The sequence below is a fragment of the Diadema antillarum genome, unplaced genomic scaffold (genome assembly GCF_040938485.1).
Source record: "Diadema antillarum isolate AM-2024a unplaced genomic scaffold, OU_Dant_1.0 seq00000068_RagTag, whole genome shotgun sequence".
NCBI lineage: Eukaryota > Metazoa > Echinodermata > Echinoidea > Diadematoida > Diadematidae > Diadema > Diadema antillarum.
The window spans coordinates 892717-906568 of NW_027271167.1; the positions used below are offsets into that span (position 1 = coordinate 892717).

The following is a 13852-nucleotide window of genomic DNA, read 5'->3' on the forward strand; positions in this document are numbered from 1 at the left end:
TCCCCATAATTTCCTTTTCATTGATATGGGAGCTCTGAAACATTTTTTCCCATTAAATACAAACCCTAAGTGAAATGTCCAGCAACATTTCAAAGCATGAAAAGCAATTCTAAATTTTAGCCATTTTGTCCATCAGTTACACCATTGATCTGAAACAAGACCATACACGTACAATTTGTAAATTGCACTGAGAATATCTTGCGTGTTTGAATTATTGCACATAATTGTACATGTAATAATAACTACACGTACAGATTGTACATGTACATGTCATTTTTTGTGGTGTCTTAAAGGGATGATACATGTGCTTTTACATGTACAGTAGTTGAGATGGGGATTCAGATTTAAACTTTTGGTGAGATAATCAGAAACCTCTCATATGAAATTTTAAAGAACATACAATTCTATTAAAAAGAATTAGAAGTTTACATGATGAAAATTGGTTAAAAAATAAAATAAACTAGATATATCGCTACGGCGACTGATATGCCTCCGCCATAATGCATGGTTCTCCTAATAACGTCTATAGTACAATGTCTTGACAATGTCTTGACAATGTGTGATGACAGTTTCACACAATTGGCAAAATATCAAAATGACAGGTTTGACACAAATGTGCTGAATGTTCACTTTCCTAGAACTAGGTTCAATTGGATGAATGATTAAAATGTCAGAGTGCAGGTATTTGGGGAACTAATGATTTTTACTTGACTTTTGACCCTTTTATAAGTTTATGCAATAGTAATTTTCAAGGTATTGAGACAAAGTATAATTTCAGTATCAAATGGGAAAATAGCATTATCTAAACCTGGCCTTTGACCTTTGACCTCACAGATCCAAAGAGAATCACTGTTAGGTTGAACATGCATAAATATGTAAGTTTCATAAAGATACCTTGAGTTACTTTTGAGATATGGAGGAAAAAGTGCAATTCAGCACTTTCACTTGACCTTTGACCTTTTGACCCTTGACCTTTTGGCAAGAAACTTCCCACAGAATATATATTGGGTAATACTTGTTTACATCAAGTTTAAAAAAAAAAAAAAAAAAAAACCTTCAGGCATTGCATAAATATAAGGAAAGTAGTGATATTTTGAGGAGTTGACCTTGACCTTTGACCCCCTGACCTTTGAACCATGACCCCCAACTTCCCTAGATAATCACTGCCCATTGGAACAAGCATATAGTTCCATGAAGATACCTTGAACCATTTGCGAGATATGGAGAAAAACATGAATTTTCAACCTTTTTTTCACAAAATAACCTGTGACCTTTGACCTTTGACCCCGTGACCCTAAAATCCAAACAAAGTATTATCCCCCCAGGATATACCTTCATACCAAGTTTGATGTAAAACCACCACACTGTTCTTGAGATATCGACAAAAACAAAACGGGACGGACGTACGTACGGACGTACGTACGTACGGACGGACGGACGGACGGACGACCCGAAAACATAATGCCTCCGGCCACTTCGTTGGCGGAAGCATAAAAAGGTCCTCATGAAAGCTGGGACCTACCTGTTATTACAACAACTTGGTTTTACTTTGTTTTTGGATATTGCAGCCATTTCAAAACCAATTTTCATCAAATAAACTTTTAATTCCTCTTAGAATTGTATGTTCTTTAATATTTCATATTTAGAGATTTCTAATTATCTCGCAAAAAGTTGAAACATGAATCCCAATCTCAACCAAAACTAAAAATAAAAATACTTGGGGTATAGCACATGGATGGGAATGACACATTCACTGACAAAAATAAAGAGACATTTCCACGTTGCTACTACAAAAATTCACTTGCCCAATTGCCTGGAATAATCAAAAGTCACTGACACTGTGAGTTAAATCTGTTTAAATAAAACTACAGATAATTTAGGAGTGACTAATAAGGGTCAGCTTACAATTACAGCGTATATTCCCTGCACTCAGAGTTTTCTCTTCACAGCATACGATGTGCACAAGTTTCCTTAACTACACTTTTATCTGATAAGACTTCATAGGCTGGAATTCTGTTGGAGGATGTCTTTTTCAGTGAAAAATTATGGATTACAGGTTTAACATCTGAAAGCATTACAGTGTATCTTCTTGTTATTTTGGTGTATAATCAGAAGCATAAAATGTGACCTGGGTATATTAGAGCATTTAGAAAAGATACACTGTAACTTTCCATGAATGCAACCCTGCACACTGGCACTGGTCCGACGGTCCCTGACCAGTAAAAATCACTGTTGGACCAGTAACTTTTTCAGGAATGGACCAGTAAGAAATGGAAAAACTGGGTACCTTCTGGCCTAACATACAGGTCGGACCAGTAGGAAAAATGGGTTAGTGTGCAGGGCTCCCTAATGAATGTGAATGATTTAAAGACAGAATACTATTGAATACACTTGAATAGCATTGACCGAAATATGAATTACCAGTGATGTGGTAAATTGTTTTATTTGTTATACTGTTACAGCATAACCTTGAAACAAAACTATCAAACAGCATTAGTTTGTTTTGGTCATTTATTGGATGTGAATCAGTGTACATGTATCCATACAATTGTAAGAAGGGGAGCCAAGATGTTCAACTCAGATAATAATTCAACACGGACTGGAAGGAGGATGGTACAGCCATTACACACATTTTGAAGAGTTCTTACTTTCACAAATTTCATGAGTCAGGTGCTATTACATCAAATTTTACGACACACAAACAATGAATGTTAGGTAGCTTTAGATTTTTGCAGCGCTGACATTTACATGTAGGGGAAAAAAACCTGTCCTGCTCATGCGCTAAATTCCCCATCAAAATCAATCTTGCGTTGTCTGAGTTTTCATGGTTGGTACCGGGCCGTTTTTGTGTCTGCTCAAATCACGCAGTTTAGAGAGCTATACAATGTTCTGTATGTACAGCTGTACTTGATGCAATAATCATACAGGGGCACCAACCATTTTACTTTTTATAGGCTGCATCTTCGCATAATCTAAATCTACTTTGCAACACGATACAGGGAGAGAGGAGAACCGCCAATGCAATTGTCATCTCAAAAGCCGCGCCACAAATCTAAAGCTCTATTAACTCTGAAATCCTGACATAATGTGAATGTAATGTGCACAGGTCCATTTCTCTGTCCATTACTGTACTCTAGGATCTCAAAGTCTTGATTAAAAAAAAGAAAAGAAATTAGACTAAATAAAATGGCATACCTGTATAAAGTATTTACTTTAAAAGGAGATTAAAGAGAAAAAGAGAGAGGGAGGGTGTGTGTACTGTGTACATGTACATGTATGTGATCGTGTGTGTGTGTCTCCTCTCAGAACATGTACAGTACACTTGTACACACGCAATGCATTGTATACTTATAGCTCTGCTACTGTACAGTTGTAGCATGCAAACTGATACGAGTTCAAATGAAAAAAAAAAGTTACTGATACATTGTATTAGGTGATACATAATTGACAGCTCTGCATATATACATGTACACTGTAGGCACTGCACTAAATATTTTAGGAGAGGGAATTAGAGTAATGTCATTTTGCAGAGTTGTGACTTGTAACCAGGCAACGTGCTAGAATAGAGATCTATGCAAATTACACATTTAAAGGGATGATACAGTTTTGGTTGAGATGGAAATTCACATCCTAACTTTTTGTAAGATGATTAGAAACCACTTAATCATGAAATATTAAAAAGCATGCATACAATTCTAAGAGGAATTAAAAGTTCATTAGATGAAGTTTGCTTTCAAAAAGGATGAGATATCCAAAAAGAAAGCAAAACAAAGTGGTCCTAATAAAAGGTACAGCTGTAGGTCCCACCTTTTACTGAGACCTCTGTGATTTGCATATCACAGCCACTTCAAATGTATCTGTATTTCATTACACCAGCTTTGAATTCCTCATAGAATTGTATGCTCTTTGATATTTTTCATACAGTATAAATGGTTTCTAATTGTCTCATGAAATGTTAAAACTTGAATCCCCATCTCAATGAAAACTACATCATACCTTTAACAAAGTGTCTTGTACATCAGCACATGTATGCATTGCATGTACAAATTGTATGTGCTGGAGTCTCACAAAAAGGTCACTGTATCCATCTTATCAGAGGAGAGTTTGCAATTATGACTACAAAATAAAACACTAACACACAACCATTGAATACTAGAATCATGACCATATTGGCTGGCAATAACATTTCAGGAGCATATGTGTCAAGTGGTAATACAACATCTGTAAACTAATTCATTATCAACAAGAGACCCGGGGGTCTCGCGCTCACCTGAGTATCGCAAGTTCACCTTCCATGCATTCTTGCAGACTCTTACCTGAGAACATTGGAAACTTGTAGTGGGGGTAGCTTTGAGAGCTGGGGGCATGGTGTCTACACTGTATATTGTGGTTGTGGTGCATACAATGTATTCCATCACACTGGTAAAAAATACTTGCCAAATACACTGTACAGTTGTACTTTATAGAATGTTGGATTATGCAGTTTGGAAAAATAAGACTTAAAGCCCAAACAAAGTTTTGGTACGCCTGCAAAAGTTGTCAAATTTCGCTCCCAAATGTGAATGTATGCTTAGGAAATGTGCAGGATAACGATGTTATTACAAGATATTCGATGGGTAACGACAAAAATGCGAAATATTAACCAAAAAGGTTCAGTCTCAGTACTTACCCGAACGGGGTCAGGCTAAACTCGGACTCGGGGATAACTCGGCTTCGCTTTGACGGCGGTATGAGTTGTAATGGTTGTCCCTACCCTCTGATTGTACAGTGTTGTCCTATGGGAGCGGCCTGTATAAACTAGCGCTTCGTGTTCTGGCTACTCGCAGTAATGGTCCGAGTTGTTACAACGCGCGCATCAAAATCCTCTTTTGCGCGCATGCAAAATTAGTGTGCGCCTATCAAGCACCTCTAAAACAATCAAAGGCGCTTGATAAACAACAACAAAAACTCCAAAGACCGCGCGTCTCAGCAACTGAGGACCACGCGCTGTCATTTTTGTTTTGTACAGGATTACGTTAGCACGCACTTACTTTCCTGTCCATTCAGTTAGGCCTCATTTGGTATTATGCAGTGGCCAGTAGAATGTGGCGATCACGAACTGCGTGTGAATTGTCTGAAGTAGGGTCGAATTTTTCCCCAGACCGAGTTAGTCTGGAGGCTTCTCGAATAAAAGTCGGTTTTCCTACTATTATTATTTTTCTCAAAATACTCCAAACCGACTCATCATTCCGGCAAACCGCGTCAGCCAGGTAAGTTTCTTAATGGACTCTTTCGATATATTGCAAGCAAAAATGAAATGGTGCCAAACGGGTTCTCAAGCACTTACCGAAACTTAGTTTTCACTTTAAAGCCCTATCACTTTTGATTCTAGAGAAGAATATTATTGATTATTATCCATACAGAGGATTTTTAGAGCCCAAATACAAGTGTTATTTTGTCGACACACCTCATAACCTCCAACCCACTTAAAAAGTTTGTTGAACTCGACCAATATTTTTTGCCGAGGCGACCAATATTTAAAATATTGGACAGCAAGAGGGAGATTCCCCAAAGTTTTTATAAACTGCACCGTGATTGGTTGAGATATATACGAGATGACCTGAAATAAGAAGTAAAAACGTCTGTGATTGGTCAATCACGAATTAACTAGAATATCGTTTCTTCTAAAATTCTGTGTTTATACAAACAAATTTCATATATCAATTAGTTGAAATTGTTTTTCACACAATTTTTCAAAATATCACTTTCATAACAGGAAGTTAAATTTAGGTTTGATGAAAACAAGTTGCATTTTTTTGTGCATGCTGGCGCAAGGCGACGATTGATCTGCAGCTCTGCATGCTCAGCGCTACTGCTAGATAGCCCGCGCGCGATATACAGTGTAATGTAGCCGGCCGCCGCCGCTGCGCTTGCATTTGCATGCGCGATATGCATATAACAGTTACTGTACATGTACGTACGTGTGTACAAGTACGTTATATACAGCACAGTAGGACTAGTTGTGGTAGTAGTAGCCTAATTCGATCTTTCACGATCTACGGTAGATGTGACGTAAATTGTTTCTCAGATCTCGGATACAAATACATCTAATTCTGGTCTAAATTAGCTAGATCTCGGTCTAACAGTAACATGACGGCTACCTTGGATACATAGATCACTGTTTTATCAGAGACTGAAGTGGATTAACTTGCACTGAAGAGTGTACATGTACCATACCCCATGTCAGGATCACTACACAGTAGGAACAGCACTCGGACTTGGAGACAGAAAGGGTAGGCCAAAGTGAAAACATTCTTTGCTAAAATCCTCTGTAGGATAATAATGATGATATTGAATGTCCTATTTTCGATTAATACAAGGAAATATTGGACTCGCTAAGCAAAATATTGGACTCGTCTTCGACTCGTCCAATATTTGCGCATAGCTCGTCCAATATTTCCTTGTATTAATCTCAAGGCCATCCAATATTATATAAATATTCCTTAATATACATGTAGGAGGTTTGGACCCCCTCGGGTCCCCCAAAGGGAGCATGGTGCCCTGTTGAAAAATTGAGATCTTAACCCCCTGGCATGCTACATTGTACCTGTCTAGTTTGGTGAATATTCATCAAGGGGTTTTCAATGATTATGAACATGTACAATTTACATCACCATTTGGACCCATCCGACCCCACTCCCTTGGGTCCCAAGGAGTGGGGGGGGGGGGGGGGGCACCCCTGATTCTGCCATGAACAAACTTGAAACAACAGTCATCAATATACTGACTCATTGTATTAAACTTAAATAGCTCAATCACTTCTGGTTCTAGAGAAAATCTTTAAAGAATTCTTACTGGGGTGGGGGGGGGGGGGGGGCAGGTGGGGCATGGTGCCCATTTGATGGAGTTGAGATTCTATCCCCCTAGGGATGCTACCTGCCAAGTTTGGTGAAAATCAATCATGGGGTTTTCAAGAAAAAAATGAAAATTTACAATCTAGGCCCAAATTTAGGCCCCCTGGGGCCCCCAAGGTGGGGCATGGTGCCCATTTGATGGGAATAAGATTCTATCCCCCTAGGGGTGCTACCTGCCAAGTTTGGTGAAAATTCATCATGGCATTTTCAAGAAAAAGATAAAAATGTACAATTTGGGCCCCATTAGGACCCCTCCCCTGGGTCCCAAGAGGGGTACTCCTGATTCTGCCATGAACAAACTTGAAACTACAGTCATCACTGTACTAAACTCATAGTATTAACTTAGCTATATCACTTTTGGTTCTAGAAAAGAAGATTTTTTAAGATTCCTTAATATTTTGTTTTGTTTTTGTTTTGTTTTGTTTTGTTTTGTTTTGTTTTGTTTTGTTTTGTTTTGTTTTGTTTTGTTTTGTTTTGTTTTGTTTTGTTTTGTTTTGTTTTGTTTTGTTTTGTTTTGTTTTGTTTTGTTTTTTTTTTTGTTTTTTTTTTGTTTTTTTTTTGTTTTTTTTTTGGGGGGGGGGTTTTGCAAACTTCGCCTTTCTTAGTTAGTGTTTGGCTTACCTTATCCATACTGGCTGTGTTGAGTCTCATGATTGAGGCATGAGCCAGACGATCAAACACGGTCCTCATCGCTTTCTTGGAGTAAATGTCCTGCGGCTTGAAGAGCTCCCCGACAAAACGCTGGTTGAACATTGTCTTCACAATATCATACATGACTGCAGGAGAAAATAAAGGAAGAAGAAGACTATCAAGCTCTTGCTCAGAATATCTAACTTAAACATGAGAGTATCTATTTTGTGGTTCATAATCTTATTTCCATTCACTCATTTGATTTTACTTGGTGGATTAGCCCTCATGTTTGTTTAACTTATATCAGGGATCAGAGGTGGCCAAATCTCGTGTCCAGTAATAGCAGAGTTATGAGAATACTGGACCAAAACTAATTCAGTTGATGTCTTGTACAAGAATTTGTAATTCTGTGACAGTCATTTGTTGTACAAAGTGTTGTATTATTCGACGAGCCAGTAGGCAGTACAATTTACTGTTAATACTAAATTGTACTCGTAGAAAGCCACAAGTTCTTGTACATGTACTTCTACTGGAAATCACTGAGAAATGCACACCATGCACATCTACATCTACCATTCCCTAGCATAAATTGTCAATACAATTATTTGTCGTGGCTAACAGAAATGTTAAGATGGATCATATCTGACAGCTTCATGAAATTTCATTTAAAGCCATTTATGAAAGGAAGGTAAGCAATCCTGACCCAAAAGTATGTCAATTGAGGACTGTGTCTGCACACATATAAATGTAGCACGAGGGGTCAACAATAATGTACTATTACATACACTGTACACCTGTGTAGGTTGTATTAAAGAGCTACCCTATAACACTCATGATCATTATAGTCTGCGAAACAGCTTTACTCTCTATAATTGTGTACAATCAACAGTAAAGGGGGAGAAGGAAAGGGAGGGATCTAGACGAGTCTGGCTCTATTTATTTTTTTTTACCATTTTCTCCCGCATGTCATTGTATGTCTGTCAACATTTGTTGCTGGCTTGATGATTGAAGGATAATAATGTCCGATGTGCTAATAAATGTTATATACCTCACTTCTAAAATCCTCTCATCTGATTGGTTAAAAGGGGAGTCATGAAAATAGCTGTGCCCTATTTTTTAGTTACTGTGACCGGGGCCCGGGCACAGTTAGTAAATAGGTTTTAGAGACAGTCGCGACCCCGTACACACAGATCGCTCATAATTTATGTACGCACCAATGATACGATCGCCGCGCATTCGATCAGCGTGCTGTTAAAGAGACTAGCGGACTGGTTTGGAGACAGTCGCAACTCGCAACCCCGTGTGTACACATATGTACACATACACCAATGATACGTACGACCGCCGCACCGTCGATCAGCATTGATTACAACTTACAAGTGCTGTAAAAGAGACTACAATCTATATTCTCGGTATTTATATGTCTGAATATATGTCGGTATATAAAACAAAAAATGACTGCTTGATATTCGGGGCACAGTCAAAATTATGTTGGCCCTCGGTGATGTGAAAACCATAACCATGCCCTCAGCTTCGCTTCGGGCATGGTTACGGTTTTCACATCACCTCGGGCCCATGATTTTAACTGTGCCCTCATAAGCAGTCATTATTTGTATAATAGTGACTACAATGATGGCAGGATCAAAACTATGCTTAGAACAGCATTTAAGTGTAGCATATTAGTTGCAATAAATGAAGATTACCTGTACTTGATTGCTTACATCATTTGCTTCATCATTATTGTTTTAGTGTTCGTGTAAACATGAATCAAATCTACTTCTTGTGTGACATTGAAAATTGAAATTGTCTCATTTTCACATATCTCTCTTTCATCACAGCAATGATTTTTTTTAAAGCACAAGTGCTGATAGGCGCGGCAATCGGGCAGTTCCAGGAATTTTGTAAAGAGGGGGCACCTTTACAAAATTAAAGGGGGGGCACGCATGCCTCCCCCATTTTTTCTTTTTTTGAATTTCTTTTGTTTTAACAAAAAATAAAGGGGGGAGGGGGCGGCGCAAGGTGCGCGCCCCCTGGATCCGCCACTGGCAATGACATTCAGGCTATAGGCACTCGCTTATTGTGTGCCAAGCGAGGTGGAACCCTTTCACTTCCCTGGCGTATAACATTTACAACCTTGTAATCATAGTAATAATATGGATAGAAATAATAACAACAGTAAAGATTGCATGCATTTACCCCATCCCCTGTATAGAATCTAGATCCCTAAGGTCTTTTGTCATGCTTCAAAAAGACTCCATCCCATTACAGGCAGGGGATTCTTTTTTTTTCTTTTTTTTTTTTAGGGATCAGAAACGCAGGGGGGGGGGGGGGTGTGGGGGGAAGACAAGTTGACAACATTAAAGATGATGAAAATGACAATGTTAATAATTATAATGATAATGATAAAATGTCCCACAAAATGGGGGGATGATAGTACAAAACAATTGTTTTATGCTATCCTCCCACCTTGTGTTGTGAGCTGGATGGAATGGATGGAAGGGGATGCATTCAATAGTGAATACCATAGTCTCTGCAGAATATATCCCCAGCAATAAATATAGGGGCCTACACTAACCTTAGTCATTTTTGGTCGGATCATTCAGGGGATGGCACAGCTAACGAACATCATCCCTGGCTGGCCATGACCCCATGTACAATATAACCCTAGCAATGATACCCTGCGGTAGGGTTGGGAAATTACATTGGATTTGTACTTGAACCACCTCAGGCACAGGATCACTCTCTCTCTCTTTCTCTCTTCCAAACTGTAACGTTAAATTTACTTTTTTGTTGTTGTTGTTGACAATCACCTCAGATAAGAGGTTCCGCTGCCGTACTGATATACATGCACCTCGAAAGTACATCATAACACTACCATTTCAAACATTTATTTTGATATAGAAGGGTCTAGAGAGGGTAAAATACTGGTGACTGCCGACGCGGGCGGGAAGGGCTGAAAAACTCAAAGGCACAGACGGGGTGGTGCAGGAGGTCGGTCGCGTTCGTGTACTACCTGCAGCAGCACACACCAGTCACCATACAGCACTCAACTATCTTCTCTGCCTCTCTCTTACCTTTACGCGCTTTATCGATAGGAATGTTTTGAGCTCGAAGACGTTGATCCAAAATATAAAGCATTTCTCCTCCGAGATTGATGAAAAGAATTGGTAAGGCGCGTTGAGACATTTTCTTACTCTCCTCTTTGCAGACTGACACCACACGAGAACTACAACAAATTATTTGTTCCTTCCAGCTTCCGAAAGGTATTCGGACGACGTTCAGGCCGGCCTTTGGCTTTGGTGCTGATGCTATGCGTTGCTAGAGTGCTGCAGTACAGTACATTCGTACGCGACGGAGAATTAGCGTTCATGTATCCCTGGATATCGTCACTACGATTTGATTGTTTGTTGAAGTATATCATTTTTATTTTCTCTTATTCGACTTTAAGAATAAAAAATAAGCATTATATCATAAAAAAATAATACATTTGATCAAAAATAGGCCTTAAATTATGTTTCATTGATAATTTATAGTGCAATTTGCTCAACTTAAATAGGATTATTTGATTGACCACGTTACAAAACTGAACATCGCATCAAATTTTCAATGGTACGGTAGTTGTGAGTAATAAACATGAACATCTGCAGAAGTATGTTCATTTTCGAGTGCGATACCGCATGATATGTTACTCGAATTTGAGTGGTTTATAGTGTCTGTTAAGATCATCATGTCTATATAGAGTCTATTTTCATTGCATTTGAGTGGAATAGAGGATATATCGAATGTTTTTTTTTTCATTTCAATCGTTATTATTATCATTATATTATTTATCATTATTATTAGTAGTGGTAGTATTTTTTTTAGTATTACAATTGCAACTTGCAGACATGAAACATAATTATATTCATTGCAACATATCCCCGCGGCTGGCACGACAGTGTTTGTTTATTTTGTTTGCTTTTATTGTTCCATATACCTATTACACGTTTCAACGAAACCATGAACATTAAAAAAAAAATATGAATGGATGTATTGCCGAATACAGCAATTAAGACAATTGAACCGGCATGCGGAAATATGAGGAATATACATAAAAGTATTGCTTTAAATATCAGGGCCGCGGAACGGGGGGGGGGGGGGGGGGGGGAGGCTCGCCCCCCCCCCCCCCCCCACACTTTTTTGCACCCGGGCCGTACACAGAAATACATAGGGTGTCACCACTTTGCCCCCTCCCCCCCCCCCCTTTCTTTTTAACCCCGGAAGTGGCACTAGAAAAGAACAGAATGAAACCTTTGCTTTGGGCGGTAAGGCGTTTGTTTGGGGCTATAGAAAGATGAGCTGAAGACCTTCTTCTTTTTTCTTTTTTTTTTTGTTGCTTGGTGCGCTGAAGGCCTTTTTTTGCTTGTTAGCTCATGAAACCCGGAAGTGCCTCCTCCCCCCCCCCCCCCCCCCCACACACACACTTTTGAAAACCGTGGCGCCGGCCATGCTTGTATAATCATATAGGGCGTATTATTATAGCAAGAGATGTATTTATAGGAGATGATGTTATTCTTACATGAAATTTACAATTGAAAGCAATGACAATTTACAAAGTATGGAAATACACAGACGTCGAAAAAAAAAAATGTCCGCATCACAAAACTCCTAGAGATAGAGTGGCGTGATCATCCGAGAGCGAGTGAAGCACACGTCAGATGATGACCGTCTAAAGTATATTATGCACATAAAGCCTGGAAAGAGAAGATTTGAATCGCTGTAGGCATGACGTCAGAAAAAAAAATGATTTGAGTTTATGCTTAAATGAAGTAAAAGATTGAGATTGGATTATTTCTCTATATCCCATTACAGAATTTAGGTCATGTGGTAGTTTTTAGGCCTATTGTTTTTAGAGCATAAGTCCGTATGATACTGGAGAAGATGAAAAGATTTTGTTGTTGTTTTGTTGTTGTTGCTGTTGTTGTTTGTTTGTTTTTTGGTCTCGTATAGGATTAGAATGGACTTCAGTATTCTAACAAACGTAAGAAAACACGTCGGGGAGACCACCTGTATTTAGCTGATAGGTCTACATGAATGATTCAATATTGAAGTGATACAAAATCCTGGATCTTGAGTGTTAGAAAAAAAGACATAAGTGTTCCAGAAAAAGTTGCAAAGTTAAATTATCCGTACATGGCTCGTTTATAAAAACTGAGTCTTGTTTTACAGCAGTTTCCCCATGCCAGGATTCCATAACCCCCAGTGTAAGCAATAAAAGAGTAGAATACAATGAATGCAGAATATGCTTATAGGAAAATACTGAACTTATACTTAACACTGTTGACATTTTTTTTAACATAAAGATATAATTTTGCGCAGAAAATCAACGTGAACTTTCCATGTTAACTTATATACAATTAATACAATTGTGATCAATCCCGCATGAACATAATTAATTCAATGCATCTTTATAGATACTGATGGCGTCATTATATATGGCTGTCAATCAGTGTGGAACATTCCTTGATGAAAGGTTATCTCATTTAATACATTTTTTAATTATTTCATTTCCTTAAAAGAAAGGGCTCTGAGCACTTGTATGTAACATCTGACTACGATACATCAACCCTCTTACTGATCTAAATATCGTTCAATTCTTTATTGATTCTTCCTTTAGGCGCACAGAAATTATCAGATTAAGCCCTGCCTCCCCCTCCCCCTCCCCCTCCGCCCCCCCCCCCCCCCCCCCATCCTGCGTCTGGAATGATCCCATCCATGCGTGTCCTCAAAATCTCCTGTAGGCCTAATCATCTACTTTTCCCACGACGAAATCTGGCCCATCTTCCAAGAATATTGCTTTGACTTTTTTAAGTGCTTTTGACTTTACCCAAAGATTTCTTTTAAAAATAACGGTGGTTTTTTTTTTTTCTCTCTCTCTATCTCTGTCTTTCTCTTCGGACTATGCCATTTACGTACTGATATCATATTTAGGCCTATTTGGTTTCTTAAAGGGATTGTATAGAAAACAAAATCTCTTTCGGTACCCGTCAGCTTACTTGAGATGGGGGGGGGGGGGGGGGGAGCTGAGGGGTGTCCGTCTTAACCGGTTGAGGACGAGCTGATTTGTTTATAATCAACACGCACTTCCCTTTGACACTTGCCCGAGTATTCTCGGGATATCGGGGTTGGATTGAGAGCTGTGCACACCTGAGTGATATAAGGGGTGCATTGCACTTACAGTATTTCGGATGGAGAGGGGGTCTCAAAGGCATATAGAGGAAAATCCCACGATTATGGGGGCTCAGAGATTTTGGCAGTCTGATGTGAGATGAGGAGCTCAAAAATAGAGG

At 38.9% G+C, this 13852-nt stretch overlaps 1 protein-coding gene across 1 annotated transcript in view; it reads right to left on the bottom strand.

Annotated features, from left to right (window-relative positions):
• Nucleotides 1–10796, bottom strand: part of LOC139725897 (protein OSCP1-like) — a 28036-nt gene extending 17240 nt beyond the window's left edge. The window contains exons 1-2 of the mRNA XM_071636975.1: nucleotides 10598–10796; nucleotides 7515–7669 (exon numbers count right to left, since the gene is read on the bottom strand). Of these exons, the coding sequence (XP_071493076.1) occupies nucleotides 7515–7669; nucleotides 10598–10709 (267 nt within the window). The 5' untranslated portion in view covers nucleotides 10710–10796. The remainder of the gene's footprint in view (nucleotides 1–7514; nucleotides 7670–10597) is intronic.
• Nucleotides 10797–13852: the final 3056 nt, after the last annotated feature.